This window comes from Telmatherina bonti (assembly GCF_933228915.1).
Source record: "Telmatherina bonti genome assembly, chromosome: 9".
NCBI lineage: Eukaryota > Metazoa > Chordata > Actinopteri > Atheriniformes > Telmatherinidae > Telmatherina > Telmatherina bonti.
The window spans coordinates 23,155,877-23,178,055 of NC_136627.1; the positions used below are offsets into that span (position 1 = coordinate 23,155,877).

General features: G+C 39.7%; 1 protein-coding gene across 1 annotated transcript in view; it reads right to left on the reverse strand.

Annotated features, from left to right (window-relative positions):
• The window catches only part of rsrc1 (arginine/serine-rich coiled-coil 1), a 123,131-nt gene that overhangs the window by 95,129 nt on the left and 5,823 nt on the right, over positions 1 to 22,179 (reverse strand). The window contains exon 4 of the mRNA XM_079246724.1: positions 6,904 to 7,122. Within this exon, the coding sequence (XP_079102850.1) occupies positions 6,904 to 7,122 (219 nt within the window). The remainder of the gene's footprint in view (positions 1 to 6,903; positions 7,123 to 22,179) is intronic.

The window sequence follows — 22,179 nt, forward strand, 5'->3', positions numbered from 1 at the left end:
CGCTCCAGGCCTGGCTTCTCTCAGTGCCTACAGCAAGTCTCAAACACATCAACATGCAAACAAATGGACACACACACACTGCTCTAAATGTGCAACTGCACTGAATCGCTACTGAGTTCGGGAAGCAAACTCTCTTGTGAACTACTAAAACCTGCAGGGCATCTAGTGTGGTTTTTTTTCCTTGTGTGTGAGTGTTTGCATTCTCCCTTAACAACTTGCTAAATGGTTAAACAGATTACAGAGCGCTGTAAGTGGATTGTCACAGCTCTCTATCGCTCTCTCAGAGTGTCTCTCCTGTGATTATGAGTGGCCAGATTTTCCTCACACATACTGTCAAGATGACAAAAAAGCTGTCTGCTGTCATTTCCATCTCTTCTCTTTTCTCATGCTTTATGCTACCAAAAGATGTTGGTAGCATAATGTTGCTACCAACATTTAGTGTAATAAACATCTCAAGGTATTCCAGTTTTGTATTCAGTTGAGTATATTATTCACGCTTAGCAGAAAATCTTTTGTTCAGGAAACCAAAGTAGCAAAACCTAAGTTAAATTCTGCACATGTATGTCCCCTTTTTTTGTTTAAATTCTACTTGGCTGTAGCAGGCTCCGAATATTGTTTGTCCAAAAGGACAAACAATATTCATTACCTGCTGTTTAATTTGTTAAAATTGTTTTAAAAAAATTTTTTTAAAAAAACAAAAAAATAAATAAATAAATAAATAAAAGAAGAAGAAGAAATATCTTTTAATTTCAGAAAAGAACTTCAATCAGTGTGCATCATACCCTGGACTTTCAGGATTGATGGTTTAATTAAGATCAAATATCCAGTCAAAGATAAAATTCTCCACCTCTCATAGAAAAACCGGTCCTAACTTATCTACTCGGTCTTTACAGATACAGCACAAAGCAAAGCGAATCATTGTAACTTAAACTGTTGAGGCAATCTTTTGCCACTTATTTCAGTGGATCTGACACTAAAAATATTAGTACCCCCAGTATAAGATTAGCAATAAAAAAAATTAACCTAGATTCAAAAACGAGTTTAATTTAAACTTCTAGTCAAATCAAACTTTTTTTTTAAAAAGTACTTTAAATACAAAAGCAGAGCAAAGTAATTTAAATAATTAAAATCATTTATTTGTTCATAAAATTATTAATAAAGCTAAAAATTTTTATGTTTGTACACATTTTTAAACAACCATGTGATGACCGCTAATGAAGGTTAAGATTACCATACAATCCCAATTTGTTCTCTGTGCAATTTCAGCTTATTTTTGTTAGAGGGAGAAACAAAAACACTTTTAATGACTGCATTCAGCCATGTGCCAAGAAACACCACAGCTGCACCTTTCAGTGATTGCATGTGATAGCCTACTGGGACCTGAGTGTGTGTGTGTATGTGTGAATACTGTCCACCCTTGGCATGTAGGCATCACTCCTATTCCAACCGCCCAGCCCCCCCATGCCCAAACTTCATGCATACCCACCCCCGCTGCAGCCTCAACCACATCTCCTCTTGCTCCTGGCCACCAGCCTACCCTCTTTTGACAGACACACACACACAAGAAAAAAAAAAACACACTCATACTTCCAACTCATTGATTTAAGTCAATGCGAGTGTATCCTAACCTTCCGAGGACGGTGTTTGAAGTCTCTCTTACCTCCCTAGACTCGCTCCCAGAGCCAGACACAGCCTAAAGTCCTGCAGACAAATGCACACAACACTGCACACACAGCAGCCAGTGGTCCTGTCCACACCACCCATACACACATTCCCAGCAGGCTGAGAGGATGCCGCAGGCAGGAGCTACATACGCACAAACACACAAAAAACACACTTGCTTTCTCAGTGTATTATCAAAACTAATGAGCTGATAGATGTTCAACAGAGGCAAAGAAGCAGGCAATCACTTCCTCAGACTTGTGTGCGTGTGTGTTTATGTACAGGGTTGTGTATTATTTTCTTTCTGCCCCATAGCATGTAGGCATCCAGAGGTCAAAGCTGAGCGATGGAGCAAAGCTAACTAAACTGAGGCCTGTGGTGAGGCTGGACTTTGATTAGGTTGTTAGAGGGAAAATGCAGTGATGAGAGGAATTACTAAACAATCATATTCACAGAAAAAAGATGGTAATGAGCGGGTTAGTGAGAATACCTCGATCAGCAAGAGCACCACACAAACAGAAATATATAAATTGTTTTGTTTAAATTTTAGGTGCTGGATAGGTTTTACGTCTCTCAAGCAGGAAAAAAAAAAAAACCTCCTTAATGATTTTCTGTAAGACAAAGAGAGACATCAAAAGGGGCTGAAACAAAAAAGTAAGCAATCACTTTATTTCTACAGCCCTCAGCTCATTATATTGAGTCCAGTTTTAACTGCATGGGGAAAAGACAACTCTCCACTGCCATGAGAAGTCTCCACACCACTCTCCATGTCGCTGCTGCTCAGCCCGTGCCCATTACCTCCTCAAATGACATTAAAATGTGTAAAATGGAATCAGTGCATTCCCATGACTTGGCACAGACAAGGAGTTGAGCCTAATTGGAAAGACCGCTCTGATTGAGGATGTGAACTGAAGTAGTTCAAAGGAAATGGTGAACACTTCACCTAAAGCAGACAAATTCTTTAACAAAGGTGAAGAAGAGGAAGGGGGGTGCACATATATGTGAATGTGTGCAATAATAACACAAAGATACCTGGAAAAACTGGGCCCTGACTGTTCTTCATCAATAAGACAGCCTTTTTATTTATCCGGACTCAAGCCATAAATATGGGTTAATAATTAGGACTGGGTATCACCACTAATTTCCTGAACTGATTTGATTCACTTCAGCTAATTCCAATTTAATTTTGATTCAAATCTGGTCCGTTATTGATTCATTTACAGCTACTTGGGAAACACAAGTTTTTCCTGAATATTGAAGACTTTATTTAATAACTGTTTATACAACACTTAGCCTGTTTATGGGATCAACAAAGTCACCTATCTGGGAGTTATTGGACAGTTGTAATAATATGAAAAGACACATCTATGTGCATTTCTGAAATGACATAGCATCATAAAAAAAAACATACTAAGCAAGTTAAAATGTATGTCATTTATGAAACAGTTTCATTCAGTTGTGTTGTTTTAAATATTCTTAAGATTCTTAAAATAAAACTCTCAGAAAATGTGTGTGTGTGTGTGTGTGTGTGTGTGTGTGTGTGTGTGTGTGTGTGTGTGTGTTACGATTTGAGGTATACTGTAACTAATAGGACTGCCAATACATTAAATTAAACATATGTCAATATCTGTCCATGCTCCTCCAAAAGCACTCCTGTTAGCACAACCAGTGGTTTCTTCTGGTTTGATTTAAGAGGGAAAAAAAATGGACAAAAACTTTTTTACTTTGCCTGATTAGAACAAGGAAATTATAAGAACAATCTCTTTTTCATCTAAGTGCAGACCAAAGCAAGTACAATCAGTACAACTGGTGAAATAGGTACATAGCATTTTCATCTTCAGACATGAACAAAGATTTCTACAATATTACAACATTACTAAAGCACTCTAGCTAATTAATTTGCATACCTGTACATGGATCTTTCACATAGTTATGTTTTTCAGTTTTCAGATATTAGGTTTGTTTTTAATATCATCCACTTCACAAACGTACTGTATATCAGAATCAATACTATCTTCAGCTTAGTTTTGTTTTAAATATACAACACCACATAGGTAACAAATAAACCTTCTTGTTAAGAAAACAGTCATAAATGGAAAAAAAAGTCAAGTGGTGCTTAAATTCTTAAAGGGAAGCCGTCCTTTCTCTGCACTGAACTAGATGATGCCTTAGAGCGAGGCTGATCTGCTGACCATGTTCACGAGACTAAAACATGCACGCACACATACTCAGACACACGCTCACACACAGACAGAACCCTACAATCACCCACTTACCCTTTGCCACTGGTGAAAGGCAACAAGATCTCTTAACAACAGCTCGTCTTTTTCAATAAATTTTGCATGAAAACATGCCGCTGGAGCACCAAGTTGCCTGCTGTCATACTAGAGGAGTCTTAAATGTTTAATGACAACAACACCAAACACATGTGCGCACACACAGAGTCAGTGTCAGGGTGCCGCTCTGAGGGGCCCCTCTTTCATCCTGACAGACACTATAAAGCTCCTGAGCCTCTTCTCCACCCCACCCTGCCATCAGCTCCACACTACTGCACTCCCCTTCTATCACTCAGCAAGGAAACCTGGATGCAAATTAGGCTGGAGTGTTCTAGTGTGTGTATGTGCACATGTTTGTGAGCAGGAGGTGTGGATCAGGGTGCTCATACAGACCCCTACCCCCCATCACCATTATAAAAAAAAAAAAACGGCAAAGACTAAAAAGAAAAAAAAGAAAAAAGAAAAAAAGTGGCTTTTCATAGATGAGAGTTTATATATATATATAAAAAAAAAAAAAAAAATCAGTGTTTTACATATTCCTGAACCACCTCTCTGTTTCATCCTTTCTTCTGCCAAAAGAGGCCTTGTAACATACCAACACTCCTGTGGAAACACCTGGAGAATAACAAGAAAATCCATGACAGGCAGGTTTTAGTTTTGGACTAGAATGACTTTGTATCAAGGTCCAAAGATATAATGACAGCCATACAGACATTTAAACATTGTGCCATAACCAGAAAGACGGCACATTTAGGCTTCGATCGCTCCATTTTTAAACTTCCTTGAGATTTGTGTCTTTAAAGTCATTATTACACTATTAGGACATGATAAAACAACTCATTTAATAGTAACTATATTAGAATGATGAAATAACTTTAATTAATACCCACATTTATCAAGAAGAAGGAAAAAAACTGATTTTGCAGCCTGTATATACATAGGTTTGAACGGTAAAACCAGCGATATTTTTAGTGAACATTTAAGTTCCCCATCTCATTACAATCTTGAGTCTGATGTGGGGGATAATATAACATGAATCATACCTCCGAATATGCAGACATGATAAACTCCACATTGCCTGCCAAATCACAAAAACAACTCAAAAAACCTTGAGGAGCACAATATAACGCACACAATTTTGACCAGGATGCGGCATTCCCCAGATCTCAGCCTGAATAAAGAATGTGTAAACTACAAACCCCCCCAAAAAAATCTGCTGAAAATTTGCAGTGCTAGAAACCACAGGATACCCCCCAAAGGCCTGAGTTCACACCCTGACATTACAAACTGGTTGGCATTAATGCGATGGCAGAGATGGAAGTCAACCCACATGGTGGGTCAGTGGCACATGATTGCATCAAAATTATTCAATCCTCGTAGGTTTAAGTAAACTGGAAGGCGACTGCAGGATAGACAGTTTGAAATATATTAACACTGCCACAGGTGGGAATGCAAACACACATGTGCACAAACCAACAAACATTCATGCAAGAAGACAAGTTAAAGCAGGGTCAGAGATAAAGATGGAGATTACTATCATTGCTAAAGGATATTGAAGCCTTAATAAGAAAACAGATATAGTCTGCTGGCCTTACATTTCGCATTTAGCTTTATTTGTTTTCTTGATTCGGATCTAAGAAAGGCAATATGTAAGAGCTTAAAATAAACTGAACATTTTTCCTTTTAAAGTAAATCTCCATGCTCTGTTTGTACAGAGACATCTTAAGCTTTATTGTTTAATGCCCAAACTTCATATAATCATAAAAAATATTAATGTTGACGTTATAGAAACGCATCAGTTTATCCAAGTAATGCTCTTACATTAACTATGTATTGTTATAAAATACCGACCTTTGTTAAAGACCATCAAAAACACATATTCCGTCAATACCTTAATTAATATAAAACTTGACAATATAACAAGAAAATCCAATATAAACATGATTATCATTTTACATTTCAAAGCCGATTATATTAATCGATTATATTAATCAGCCAAAGGGAAATCTGTGGTATTTTAAATACCTGGTCTATAATAAAAATGTTCTGATTTTAAAACTGGCACAAGCGCAATCTTAACATAGTGAGAAGATAGTTGGAGGTGAGGTTTTTTGTGGATCAATTTAAACTTTTATGTTTTATTGAATCAATGCAGAATAAGTTAGTGTGATGCAGTGATGCCATTGTTTCACATTCAGCTTGCAACACAACTGCTGGTCTTCATCTCTCCTAGTATATATGGATTGATAAATACATCTGTGTTATTCGATTTGACAGACAACAACTGGGTACCAGTAATATTACAGTGGTCTCCCACTGCATGTGTTGGGGAGGGACTGAATTCTATTCGTAGAAGCAAAGCGAGACCTCTAAGGTACTTATATCTGGAGAGGAGTGCAGCACTGCTAAAGTCCAATATGCAACTCTAAACCTGATCTTGGTCTGTATTACAACCACAGAAAAGACTCACACAGGCAACTGAGGATGCCAAATATTCTTCCTTCAATAAGGTGCTCTTTTTTCATGCATAGACAACAAAGACAATGGAGGAGCATATGATCTTGTTTTGTTTCTAGACTTATTGCAACTGGGCCAAAAGGGAGAGAAGACTCATTCGATGGTCAAAACATTTCTTAAAACCCAAACTTGTGGCACTCGGTCATCTAACATCTTTCATATTACACTGCGACATGTTGTTTTTACATGAGGGATCTGTATCACATTACAAGGTCTGTGTAGCCCCATGCTTGATTTCAGAGGGAAATAAAGAGAAAGGGAATGACGGATTGATGGATTGAAGGACTGAGTGATGGATGGGTGGATGGACAAGCTGACAATGAGCTGCATGTTTAGTTGTGATAACACTGATCATCACAGTTTGTGTCACTGTAGATTGTGTTGTCATAGATACAATTTTGTCTACCGGTGGTCTGAACTTCCTCATTAAGTAAAACTTCCTACTTACCCCTTCTCTGCCTTGTCTTTGCTCCTGTCCTTGTCCCTGTCCTTCTCTCTGTCTCTGTCTCTTCCTCTCTCTCGATCTTTCTCCCTTTCCCGTTCACGGCCCTTGCGTCGGCTCCGGTCACGCTCTCTGCTGCGACTGCGAGTCCTCTTGAAACTGTGGCCTCCTCGACGGCTGTGGCTGCTGCTCCTACTGCGAGACCTCCGATGGCGCGAATGAGATCTGAAGTAATGAAAGATGGTGAGAGCATTAGGAATTCAGCTGATAAGTCACTGATGTAACATATATTTTTTTCTTGTTTGCTCCACAAATAACAACTGATAAGCACTTCTTAGAAATACAGTTCCAGTCAAAGGTTTGCACACACCAACCCACCAACACTGAAAGAGTGCATGTATCCAAACTTTTGACTGGTACTAAATATGACAATTATGTTTTGCCTTGTGTAATTTGTAGTCTAGGTAAAAAAAACAAAACAAAAATCAATATTTTTAAGAATGACTCTCAGTAAATGTAGCAGGCTATTTCTTTTATCTATCATTTATGCGCGAGTGCCGTAAGGGTGGAAGGAAGCAGAAATGGGAATTGTCAGTGCAATGTTCACACTAAGGAAAGAACTTTTCATCGATCCAATGAAGCATAGGTAATTGTGAAAGATCTATCTTTTTTAAAGATAGATCTCCACCTTTAAAGATTGTAAAAAAGATATAATAAAACTTGCACAACAAATTTCGTTCCGCATTTTGGATTTTTGTCAACATGCAAGATCATTGTGCATGCAATGAAGGTTTGCAAACAGGTTTCTCAAACCAGATGGCAGATTTGAAATCAAAACCATATTGATAAATCTACTGTCAATTGCACGCAGTAAAGTAAACTTTGTGGAAACTGGTACTTTATGTTACAAGATAAAAAAATAAAAAAAAAACACTGTTGAGGTTTGCATTCATTAAAAGACAAAATGAAACTGTGGGATCAAATTTCCAGAGAGCTGACAGATTCATCCTTCATTGGATGGGCGCAATAATGGTTATATACAAACCGATATACCATAACAGTCTCTCTCTCTCTCTCTCTCTCTAACACACACACACACACACACACACACACACACACACACACACACGAAGTAGAAATAGAGCCAATTAGATGCTGGCTCAGAGGAGGATCTGTCCTCAGTATTGATTCTGACACTGGCCCTCTGGTATCTAAGAGATTTACAGTGGAAGATTTACTTTGTTAACTATGACACACAAACATTAGCACTCTGATTTAGACACCAGGAAAAAAAATTCAAAGTGTAACTTATGCACCAATGTGCTTTGCTCATTTTATCAACCCATTTCTGTGTCACAACACATTACTCTAATAATGTAAACATGCTCTACAAAGATGTGTGTGGGTGCATTCTGTGTCATAGGTACATGTGTGCGCTGCAGGTGTGTGTGTGTGTGTGTGGGGGGGGGGGGAGCTGAGATGTCGTTATTTTCCATCATCTATCATTTTATTGATTTGTCAATAAAAACAGTCAAACCTGCTGTCCACGAGCTTTATTGCTTTCCCCCCTTTATTAGTTTGCAGTTTGGGACATCCAGAGCTGTCTCTCTCCCGACAGAAAACTAATCATTTTCTTCAGACACCTGTCACCAATCTAACAGACAACACTCTGACAACTGTTGCAATCAATTAGGCTGAGGTGATGCTGATCACTGGAGAGTCACTTTACCAGTTTAAGGTCTCACCAAAAGGGATCTCAGTGAAAAGACGGGGAAAAACACTAATGCCACAAATTAGCTATTTCTGTATGACATTATATAGACAAAAAAAAAAAATCCAGCTAATTATAATTTACATGTCCGCTTACTTGTATGATTCTAAGATCATATAATACAAGAAACACAAGCAATATAAAAAATAAAAACAAAACAAAATAACACAGCTCCTTGAATGGGCACTTGATACACAAATGCCTAACTTTGAGCAGAGACAGTTGCAGTCTGAAACAAATAACTGCTTTTGCCCACATTCCTTATTCCATGACAATTACAAAGGGGATTAAATTTTATAACTCTCATTGTGTTGTTTTAATGGTTTAAGTTAAACGCTATTATGGCCATGGCTGCTTGAGTGACAATTAAGTCCTGTGGTTGTTACCAGTCTGATGTGCAGAATGTCCCCACTCATGACACAAACAACCTTCTGACTGAAGGACAACCTTTTCTGCCTACTGAGCTACAACCACCCCCGACTGTTCAATCTGTTGTAGACTAACACTTTATTTATTGGAAAATCTGGATCAGTTATGCTGTAGTTCTTTTTTCAGTCTTATTGAAATGGGTAAAGCAGTCTCTTATCGTGATTTTCAAAAATAATCAGACACATCTGATTCAGAGGTAGAGGCTAAGGTGGACAAACAATTTATGTTCAACACAACGTTTACTGGAGCCACAATTTGGCGAGTGAGAGAGAAAAGAATCTAATGGAAAAAATAGAGTTGAAAATCCCTGGCATTTTTTTGGGAAGGGGGCCTCCAGGAAAGATAATCTATCAATGGCCCAAGCAGGCCTGAGAGTGAGTGAATCTATGTGTTGACAATGCCTGCGTATGTTTGTAATCAGCAGAACATGAGGAAAAATGCAGCAGAGCTGCACTGTTCCAAACCTAAGTCCTATATTTACAGCCAAGCAAATTGTGGCCAGAAGCAGCAGATGCAATAAACACAATTTCTCTACCCCTCGCTCTAGTTCTCAGCCTCCCTTCCCTTTCTCCCTCTGATGGCAAAGAAAACAGCCCACTTCTGGGGTGTGCAGCAAATTAAATTTACTGTAGTTAATAGAGTGAGCCTATGCTGCTAAATGTCAATTTCCTGACCAAGTCCTTCCCCTTGGAGAATGATTAGCTAATTTGAGGCTGGGGATAAATGGGCTAATGCAGGACACACACAGATAAACAGCCACAGTTGGACCCCATTCCAAGTTCTTCCCCTGCTTTACATTTCATTGGCCTTATTATCTCCAGGGAAAATGGGTCCCCCTATGACCTAAACATATTTTCATTTCTAATAAAAAGCCCTTGCTGGTTGCCCCCACATGCATCCACCCCACCTCACACACACACACACACACACACGTGCGCGCGCGCCCCCTCACAGTTTTCTTTCTATTCGTTCCCCGTTTCATCGTCCAATCCATTAAATCGGAGCTCTGCAATTGGCTGGAACCATTTTCCTGCTGAATTATCAATAGAGTAATTATGCTCCATGTTGGGAGCTGGGCTGAAGCTTATCGCCACTGACCCCCTAGTGTGTGCCAGGATATGATCCCTCACCACAACCCATTGGGGTAATTATGTGTTCTGGTGTGAAGCTGGATGGTGTGTTACCTTTATCTGTATTCTATTTCTGCTTTCATTGAAAATTGGACATTAATGGCAGCTACGCGATACCACTAGTGTCAGATACAGGTGAGCATTTGCAGTGGAATCTGACCCCAGTCAAATCATTATTCATAGTACTCTGCGTAGGGGTTGGGATGAATACGCACAAAAACACACAAGAAGACCGATCACCTGCACTGTTCCTTTAACCTTATCTTGCCTCATTTGAGCGGAAGTCACAGACATTCATACTGTTTTCCCAAACTGCCTTCCATGGTTGGGAAGACAAAACGAAGCTCCTAACCAAAATATGTCCATCCCACGTTAGAAAAAGCCAATGTAACTACTGGGGGACGCATCCCATCTCCTTAGTGATAATCGCCCAAGCAGCGTGCATAACCATTAAGCCAGTGTAGCACAGCAGTGATTAATGGCCATGTAACTTTAAACCTATTGGATTTCAGCAGACCAGGCGACAGAGACCCCCTTTCCATGAATCTGAGCACTGAGTCACAAAAAGGTACTCATTTAGCACATATGTATGAAAATGACCATCTTAGTTTCCTGGCAAGATGCTGCATTCACAAGAACGTTTAAACTTATGATCTGAATACATTTGTTTTTAATGTTTACCATCATTTAGACTTACAAATGTCTATTGGAGCTGCTGTAAATAAGTCCTGTAACTCCTGTGAGCAAAACTCATCCATGTCATCCATGACTGTTCAAACAAGGGCTGGGTAATTAATAAAAAAAATAATTGAAACCAACATTCAGAACCAATAATCAATGTAAACTTGCTTATGTCAATTATTTAAAATGTTTGGAAAAATCTACATTTCTCTTAAATAAATGTAAAAATAATATTTAAATTACCATATATAATTAAACTGTGTATTTAATTTCACAGTCTCTGCTCTTCCAATATGCAAATACTTGCAACTAAAATTTTCAGTTAGCTATGAAGTTAGCTACAAAATGAAATGATATTAAATATTTGCTAATTGATTGTAATCAAGGTAACCCAACCAATCACTAGTGACACTGATTTTAGGTCATTTTACCCAGCCCTAGTTCATACATATAACATATGTGCACGTTTTATTTTGAGCATAAAAAGCAAAGTTATGCATTTTTGTCATCTTATAACAAAAGTGAAATTGCTAACAATTGCAGCAAATATGAGTTCCTACAGTAAATGGGACGTCATCTCTATAAAATTGTACCATTTGATGAGGCAGAAGAAAACCAAAATTTCAACTATGAAGTAAAATTTACAAAAACAAGCAATGTGCATTTCAATAATATTATTAGAAGTCAAAAACTTAAATCAGCTTAAAAAAGGATTTTCTTCCCCAAATTTGTCATATTGAAATATTAACAGCAAACATATAGCATTATCTCTCTGCACAACTTAAGTTAGCCAATTTAACCTATCAAGTAATGATAAAACCGTAAATGAGCACTCCAGACGTGCACACGTGCAAACTACAAAAAAGCTTGACAGTCAACTTTTCCAAGCGGCGGACAGATTGAAAACACCGAAACGGGCCGGTTGAAAGTAAGACTATCTATATTTGAAGAACTTCATTAATGCAATGTTCCCCGTCGAGTTATTTCCAGTGACAGAGTCACGCAGCAGCAGCTTCATGTTCAAGTTAAAAGTCACTTTCTTTTTTCTGCCATTTCAATGTGTCTAAAAGCACCTTGAGTGAGCAATGTGCATTTCCTGCTGCCAAAAGACGTGGAAAACAGCTGTTCCTGCCTGACGCTGCCTGCTGAATGGAATGCAAATATGTTAACCATCCAGAATTTATTACTTTTGAGTGCTCTTCAAACGCAACGGCAGACACAAGTTTAATTTATGATATTCCTCTAATTATGAGAGCTGTTGAAATCATTTCCCAAGCTGCTTCCTCCCTCCAAGCAGCCACATTTTCTGTTCCTCCGGTTCACAGAACACACACACACACACACACACACACACACACACACACACACACACACACACACACACACACACACACACACACACACACACACACACACACACAGGCTCCACCGTGCACACCCACACAGAAGCATAAATATACACATACACACGCTAAATACCACACAAGGAATCACTGCAAAGTAGTTGATTGTGAGCACAATTAACACAGCAAAGACGGAGCATGAAAGATTCAGAAAAATGTTTTTTCTTCGTTCCCCTCTGCTTCATAAAAGTAATGTTTAGATTCGTCATTATCTTCAGTTTGCTTTTAATTTAGCAGTCGTCAACACAAACGTCTGCAATGCCCTGCTATGCTGTGAAGAAGAAATGAGACCCCATGCAGGCCACCCACCCACTACCTCCCAAACCCACCCAAATACACACACATGGATTTAGCCACAAGCCACAAGGTCAAGTCATTTAGCAGAGTTCAAAGGCCTTCAAAGACCCCTTAGATCTATATGAACCTACAACGGCCAGCCAGCGACGAAGGAAAAGATGACTTTCTGCAGCCAGATATGGTTTCCATGTGTATGCATGCATGTGTGTATGCGTATTGGTGTGTGTGTGTGCTGTCCAGTGTTGCATGTGTTGAATACCCTGTGTCTTCATTGGCACATATGCCCAGTGTCACTCAGTCTTCTTACCGCAATCCTAAACTTGGCCGTCTGGCATGCACCGGCAACCTTTGACCTGTGTGCAGCCACAGCTTGACATGACACCCATTAGCAGCTGGAGCTGGGGTTGGAAGAGGTGGGGGATATGGACCAGCTCAGTCACTCAGTCCAGACGCAAGTTCAAGTGGAGGTCTCACCTCAACTAGGTGCTAACTTGACAACTCGCTCGCAGCCACTCACGCAACTGAAACTCACTTTTTTCCCCTCTTTCTATTCATCACATCCCGAAACAATTAGTTACGCTGAGTTAGCAGAGAGTTGTTTTGGTTGTCATAGCCTCCATCTGTAAGAGGGTGGACAGAAGGGAGGGATGCAAGAGGGAAGGACGGTAAGAGGAGGAAGGGGAGTGCTGACTAGGTGAGGAAGCGGTAGGTGAAGGACTATATGAGACAATAAAGAGAGAAGAAGGGATGAGATAAAGAAAAAAGGGGATAGTTAAAGTTAGGAAGTCGTGCACAACCTGGGTAACAAAACAGATGAAGAAAGAAAAAGCTGGGCCTTACAGAGAAGACAGTGCAGATAACCATGCTTCACATCAAGCTGGCTCCAATTAGCAGGTGTGCTCTCAGATCTATTTTTCTGCCTTTTATACACATGTATTTATGAAGTGGTAGGAGATCTGAGGGCCCTTAGCATAACAGACTTTTATTGTTTAAATGTGGAATGGTCGGCCCCGTGTGCTTAAGTGATTTAGGAACCTCACAACTTCGGTATAAGAAAAATCATAAACGCTGAGACAAACCATGTGGATGGACTGTAAAAGGCATCGAGGAACGGCCGACAAAAAGCAGACACGCATTCCACTACTAAAGGGAAACTACACTTAATTAAACACCCAAGACACAACCAGAGTAGCACTCTGCTTTTTTTTTTTTTTTTATTTGATTTTAACTCACTTCTTTGCTGAAATACCATAAACCTGTCTTCCAACAGAAAATAGACTTGTCTATTAAAGAAATTTCTAAAACTGCCTTTTTACGAACTGCCATCAAAAAGTAACAAGGAAGAAAAGAACTGAACACAGAAAGAAAGAGAGAACACTCATCTTTAATAGAAAACGCCTCTCACATACACGTCTCGGCACTATTTGTTTCATATAAACTTAAAGCATCGTATAGAAAAGGCAAATTTGACCTTTTTCTGAGGTTAGTTGATGGAATAATATTTGTACTGCAAAAAATTGGAAAATTTGACATGGACATGAGACAGAAATGCATATACATAAAAACTTATAGACTATTTTTTCTTTTTAATCTGTTCTGACAACATATGCAAACCAAGACTACTCAGCTTTCACCTGCTAATAAAGAGAATAAAGAACACTATCTTCTTATAAATTTTGCATTTTGAGGTTATTCAGTGTCATCAGGTTAATGTTTTACAAACAATTCACTTTTATTAAACCTTTATTCAAATGAAATATTCTTGAGATTGGTTTACAGAGCAGTATTTCAGGCAGAATCCAAATGATTGCCACATTGCAATGATTACATAAAAGCATTTGTTACGCATCTGCAGGAGTACATGGGCACATAATCTTATCCCACTTCTAGTGTCTGTCACTATCCTAATGAGTTGTTTGTTTTTGGGTTTTTTTTAACAGAAATCTGGCCAAATTTTACACCAACAAAACTGTTGACTGGATTTAAAATAACTATGTTTTTTTTTTTCCTGTTTTGATTTGAAGCCAAAATCGCAACATCAAGTTCTCTGTTCAGCCAGTCACAGGCTTTCTGCTCTTTGTTCAACCAATGATGAGACAGTTGGCCTCGTATCTCTTGGCTAATCCATCTATCTCCACTTCCTTCGCACGTCCTCGGCTCTGCCAGAAACCAAATGGATAGACAGAGCAAAAAGGAAGACAAATTTCAAATAGAAAACCTCATGTGCACGGTGAGAAAGTGTTTCATTACTTTCAAAAAGATTGTCAAGCTTTCAGTCAGGGTGCACATGATCCTTGTTTCATTTCTCTACCCTTCTTCGTCCTTTTTTTCCCCCCCTCAATCTTTTTTAACACATAAATTACCAAAAGTGAGTGTAAAACTACATGTGAGTGTGTGTTTATGTGGTTACTTTGCTTGTCCAAGTTGAACTCATAAGAGCAGGTCGTGGTTATACAGCTGGCAATCAAAAATTTTCAAGAACTTATTGTTAAACAGCACAGAACAGAAAAGAAGATCTGTGTCCTAATTGTTAATACTGTTAACATGAAGATTTTCTATTTTGCTAAACAATTTGTTGATAGATGTGCGCTACAAAGTCAAGACTGAGTATTAGTCTTCTTCTGACTGTGCCAGTATATTCTCCAGGCTTCCATATGGTTTGAACCATAGCTTAATTCAAGAACATGGTATCCATAACTCACTGAGGTTTGTCCATGCACGCTCTCTTTGCTCGGGTTTCTGTGGACTGACTCAAAACTGGGCATTAAATCACACACAGCACATAAACATACCTTCCCGCTCCATTCCTTGTGCTGTACGTTTTAGAGTGAAAAGAAGAATTGTAGGCAGAATGTGGTTTACTTTTGCATGAATTAAGAGCAGAAGCTGTTAATTAAAAGAGAAGAAATAAACACGAATAAAGGGAAACTTTTCGAATCGACTACTTGGCAATGTGACCTCTGAGTGTGCGGGCCATCATTCTAGGACTTGCTGTCCTGCTGGGAGAGTGGCACAGGGGGCCGATGTTCCGGCCCAGCTATAAGCAGCAGGCAACTAGTAAACCCCCCATTCCTCTGTGTTTCAATGTCTTTCCAGCTCTCTCCCCTCCTTCTCCGCCCCAAGCGTTATTAGACCCAGGGCTCTGCTACGGCTCCAAACAGCTCAATGACAACACATAGGGGCTGCCAATTAGAAATAATTAGACAGTCATTTCAGTGGCAAGTCTTTTTAAGTGCATATATAACGATGCAATGATGCTTATTAGCCGGCCTGAGCCAGCGAGGACCAGGGCCTCAAACGCTTTGGTGCTGGAGAAAATAATTATGCCAGTGATCACAAAGCGAGCTGCACATCTCTGTACTTCACCTCCACGCGTTTCAAAAATCCACTTCATTAGCTCCCATAATTAATCCTCCATTAATTGCAGGAAAAGCCCAGTTTACCTCCCTTCGTTTCTAATTATCATCTTATAAATAGTTATGGTTCTAATTAATGTGTTCATTAGGCAGGATATTTCTCTCAAAGCCTCGCTGGGAGCCAAAGGTCCGGCTCAGCTCTCTCTGAAGCCTAACCAGCCAGAAGGTGAGGCCATCCTGCCTGCGTTTGCTTTTATTTTACTACATTCAACCTCCTAATTGGCATTTAAAACCTAATTTGGAAGAACTTCAAGAAGCTTAAATAGGAGAGAGAGACAGAGAGAACACAGGACAGAGGGAAATAGATACTGTACATTTGGTGTTCGTTTTCTCTTGGTCAGAACAGACAGACAAAGCTTTTCACTGTTACAAAGTGATAGCAATGAGGGCAGATTGAATGTTGTTAGTCTTTGGCTGATACCAAAGTTGTATTTGCAAAACAGTGAATCTGTGAATCCAGCCAAGAAAGGTGGCAATCAGACACTTTTACTTCGGTTCAAATTAGCAACTTTTTCTTTTTTTCATATTTCTAACATCTGCTTTGTATCGATTTTTGATGAATGGATTAGTACATTAAATTCTTCTGATGAACAATCATGTTTTGTGTTCTCTGTGTGTGGCCTAAAGTTGTAATCCAATCAATAAGCATTTTGTATTTTCCTTAAATATTAAATGCCAACATCCCTTTTTAGAAAATAACTTTTAAAGGTAGATTTATTTTGCATCTTCATCTTCTTGTGTGAACAAGTTACAAACCAAAAAGCAACCAAAAAATAAAGATATATTCTCAAACAGACATTTTCTTTCTCATTCTTTCTTCAGTGATTAAACACTATGTAAATACTTGTGTACTTACTAATTTTACTTATGGATTAAAAAAAAACACTTTTTAATCTATTATTCCCATTACAAGTATAATGGAACGTGTTTCCTGAACTCCCTGTATTCAACCTAAAAACCCTGTTTGAGTTATGGCTAATAAATAATTCCAGTGTTACAATGTTCTGCTATACGTCTAAAATCCTTTTTTTATTATTATTTTAACAAAAATCAGTGTCCTCAAATCATTTCTGACACAAAGATTAAGCGACTGATGCCTTGGAGGTTCCTCTTTTCCTCTCCTTCATCTCTGACCCAACATCTAAAAACACAACGACTCGCTTTTCAACTGAGGATACTGAGAAACACACTTTGTGTGTCATTATTGCAGATTTGTTAAATAAACCCAATAAAATGAGAAAAGTCTTTGCTGTTAAACAAGTCTTTGTTTGGGACCATCAAACTAACTCCCTGATTTAATTGTCTGTGTGAGAGGACTGGTGTGTTGCCTTTTGTGAGGTGAATTTTCTGTTTGTGCGTGTGCATGCTGCTCGGTGCAGACTCCACAGCAGTTGCTACCCAAGGGAGTGTGCTAGTGTGTTGTGAGCCTGCAGGATGGAGGGGTGTGATGGGAGGGGGGGGTGGTTTGGCAGAAGTGAGAGGAGAGGAGGGGGGGGTTTTCCTCTGGCAGTAAAGGGGAACACTGCTTGCGGCGAGGCAGGGATGAAAGAGGCTGTCTGTGTCAGTCACTTATTCCTCCCTTTGGTAAATAAAGGTTTCTGACAACAAAGCTGAGCAGCGCTTGACTGGCCTTTACAGCAGATAAATAAAAAAGACAACACAGTAAGAGAGTAAGACAGAGAGAGGGAGGAAAAGAGAGAAACAACAACAAACACGTTCAGATCTCACGACTGGAAGCATGTTGATTTTTATGGAGTAGAGAAGACGTAGCTGAACTAAACCAGGTCATCTTTCAGTTTAAATCAACGCTCTGCAAGTCCGGTAATAGGGGAAGAAGGAAGAAAGGGCAAAATGTCATCATGTGGAAAGGGGAGAAGAAAAGATGTTAAGAGTCCATGGGATAACAGACAGATGGTTTAAAAAGAAAAAAAAAACCAGGAGCTTGCTCTTAAATTCCAGTGCAGCACACTCTTGACAAACCAAAGACAACTACGCACACACACACACGGGAGAATGAAGCAGAATGGTGCATCTTAAAAAAGGAAGGGGGTTTCAGGGTTCTTAACATTCTTCTTCATTTCATTTTGTATCCATCAGCACCTCCATTAATGACGTATGGTTCAAACTTTGCTTGTCATACCCTCAAAACACACTCAGAGCTGTTTCCCTGTAAAGCCAGCAACACCCAAAGCCACCTGCAATCCTGCACACATGTCTAAACTGTGTGAGTTAATATATGATGGACACAAATGCACTAAGCAATTCCCACCCGGCCATTTGACAGGGGAACTGCTGATCCAGGTGCAACGAAGGCTTGGAACTAACCCACAATAAAGTAGTTGATTTTCTACACCGCACCTCTGTCTTATCGCACTCAACTGCCCGCCATCCTTTCCTCCCTGTGAAAGACCTTTCCACTCCTCCCTTCAGTTCCTCACCTCAGCTCTCCCTGCTCCCAAGCTGCCTGGATGACCTTGTGCACACTCCACGTCAGAGTGAGGCAGAAAAAGCTATCTAGCAGATGTACGACACCTCATCTCATACAGGGGAAAATTGCTGTGTGAAATAAATACCAGGCCATCGCTCAAGCCCGGCACATGCACATGCATGTGCGTAGACATACACATGCTCCAAGTCCTTCTGTGATCTTCTGTACAGAAAGCAGAGTTCATGTTATAGGGCTGTAATATCAGGATTACATACATCTCACAGACAAGTAATACATAGCCGGGTGGTCAAGTAGTTAGAGGAAGACTATGTGTCAACCACTGTGGTACAAAGCTTCACACCTGCTTAAATATCCCTACCCAGGGCAGTAAACAGACAGTATACAGTCTAATAAGGGATCTTTTGACTGTTCTGACCACAGACTTTTCTCAACAGGAATATGCCCCTTAGGGTAAACAGAAAAAAAAATGTTTTTTTTAACTGAGAGTCTTACTTTGTCCATGTGAGGTTGCATTTTTGAAGCTTAAATATTTCCAAGGCAGGGGGGTAACTCAACAAATATTTTTATATAATTTATACTTAGTAGATCTGACTTCAGTTTATATGGTGTGGTGAAATGGATCAAGCGGTCAGGATTACTAAACAGGTGTAGAAATGTACAGGTATATTTGCTTTTCTATTCTATTCTATTCTAGTTTGGCAGATGCTTTTTTCCAAAGTGACTTACATGTGATAAGTGACCAGTTAAGCTAACATGCATGTCTTTTGGGTGAGCTGGAAGAAGGAGTACCTGGAGAGACACGGGGAGAACATGTAAGCTCCACACAGAACGGCCGCCGTTCAAACCTCCTCCAGCTGAGGCTCAACTAGCGACGTTTTTGCTGTGAGGCAGTGTTAACCACTACATCACCATACAGTTTGTATTTTAATTTTTTTCTAGCCCTTCACAAATTGCTCTAATCATAATGTGAAATGCAGTACTTATTAGTTGCAGATACCTATGATTAAATGTTTTTTGTCGATCCGTTGTGATCTGTAATTAGTAAGACAAATGAATAAGGCTAAACATTGCTGAAACCACATTTCCTTTTCAGAAACTTTAACACTTCTCATGTTTTGTAAAAGGATATATAATTAAATGTAAGCATCCTAGTAATGTACTTGTAGCTGTTTACACCAAAACAAAGGGAAAGGGTGGAGTTTTTAGTATTTCTTTTTTTTTAGTTACTTTGCTGTTATTATACCGGTCCAATTTGGACGAAATTGCTCTGCATGTAACTCCTGATGGAGTTCGACACCCCAGGCTTAGATGTAACTTAGAGTCCTTTACTGTCCATTTGGGCAACATATCGGAGCAACATTCCTATCTTTGCTTCAACGCTACTATTGCGGCCTCCTTTCCTTAAGCTGCAGAGAGGTGTTGGGTCCTGTAATATTTGTGACGCGCTTCGTCCTTAGGCCTACAGAGACGCTGGATCCAGGATGCGTTTAAGATATTCATTTCAGTTGGCATTCAGACAGCGTGGATACTGATGATGGATGGACATAAAATAAACCAGAATGATATTGAAGAAAAAAAAAACACAAAAGGTTAAAGTAAAACGATAAGCAAAAACGATTGACAAAAACGGTCAACAAAAAATTACAGCTACCCAACTGCCTCTCTCAAACATTTCCCCAAGTGAAGGTGTACCTTTTAGAAGCTTTGTGCCTCCCACACGCACTCACACCTGACCGTGCCCACACACGCACACACTAACACCTGCCCACACATGCACACATAAAAACAGTGCTCCCCAAATTACATGTCTTCTATAACTACATTAGTTCTGAACTCATTCTGACCTCCATGTCTTAAAGGTATCCGAGGCAATCCTAAATCAGGCTGGCAAACCTGGCATGCTGACTGGTATGTATAGCTTGCCATCTCCTTGAGGGGAAAAACTAGATAATTAAAGGTCTCAATTTCATTTGACACCCAACAGCTACCCAGCATTGAAGTTCCTCTGGTGTTAGCAGAGCTAAACCCTGACGCTAGCACTCTGGCCTGCTAACTCAACACAGTCATGAAATATTAATACGAGAAATGCGAGCATTTGTGTGTGCCCCACCGTAAATACTAACGTGAGAGGCCATGCATTCATGTGCGAATACCTAACAAAGGATATCATGATGGCCTATTTCTAATGGTCAAAGGCCAGATTTGTTGCACCTACTGTACCTCTAAACTGTTATAAATGAGCGAGTGACAAAATGACTGACTGAGCCACACACAATGAGCCCCTGCTGTGGCTGACAATAAAAGCAGAGCATTACATCGCTCCGCTGAGCTCACCTAAAGATGTGCCTGTGATCCGGCTGTGATGAGAGGTTGTCTCGTCTTTGTAGGATTGGATACACCTCAGATCACTGTACGCTGCCTCTGCCATGCTCCTCTCTGCCCCCCCCCCCCCCCCCCAGTGACACCTCCCCCTCCATGAACATGCATTTAAGCAAATCTGCACACATACATGCATACGCTCAATCAGCCTCACACATGCACATTTGACAGTGTGCACACATGCCGGCTTGACACACGTGCTCTGGCTGATATGCCTGCTCACATCAAAGAGAATAAACATTAATGGCAAATACGTAATATGCTCCTCTTGTCTGTTTTACATTTCAGGGCAAGATTGACTGCCTCTGGGGGACCTGGCCCTCCTCTGATTGAGGGCAGGAAAAAAAAAAAAGTAGAAAGTGAGAAGAGATGGAGGAAGCAAAAATAAATGGTAAACACATGATAGAGCATTATTCTTATTTCATGTATCTCTTTATTTTTTATTAATACACAGTAGATTGAAAAGAAGGTAATAATATTCCCTCCCTTCAACCCATGACGGACCACTATGGTCCTAATCTTCTTCCATGCAATATTCTGGGGACGTTATTATTCTCATTTCTTCTGAATAATATTCCTCTCATATGCTCTCCCTACTGCTGCTTGCTTTTGTCTTTCCTCTTTACATTCCCCCCGCTAGGATCTTCTCCACTTAACCTGCTCTTTCACTGCCGTTTCCATCCTTCTCCAACTTCAGCCTCTCTCTTTTTCCTCTCTCCAGTCACTATCTTTTTGTGCCTCTTTTTTTTACATTCTGAAGGTGGTGCTGGGCTGGTGTGGCCAGGTTGGGGGTGGCAGGCAGCACCTCATATCCCATCCGAGTATCAATCATGAGGTCCTGTCCACTCAATCCTCCTCTGATCTATCAGCCAGCCTCTCAGCCATCTTCATCCACACACACACACACACACACACATTCATAGAGCCCTGACTAATGGCATCCGTGGCACCTGTGCACAGTAGGCACCGACCAGCTTTCATTTCACTACGACACATGGTGTATAACATGCAGTGTACCAAAAAAGATGCACAGGATATTGGTCCAACTTTGAGAGTCAATACAATTTGTATTATGACCAATATGACGGCAATATTCTTTATTCACAAGTATTGTTGGGGTCAACTAACCATCAAAATCATGTGTTTTGCAACTCTGTTGTTTTCTAATGTTTTATTTGGCCGACATCATCCAAAAAAATTCGGTGAATTCTCAGACATGATAATGAAAATTCTCAGTGTATAACAACAAAAAACCTGCAAAAAATCTTTTTACTTATCAATTAGTTAACATTGCTGCTGGGAAATTGAATAAATTAAATAATCATTT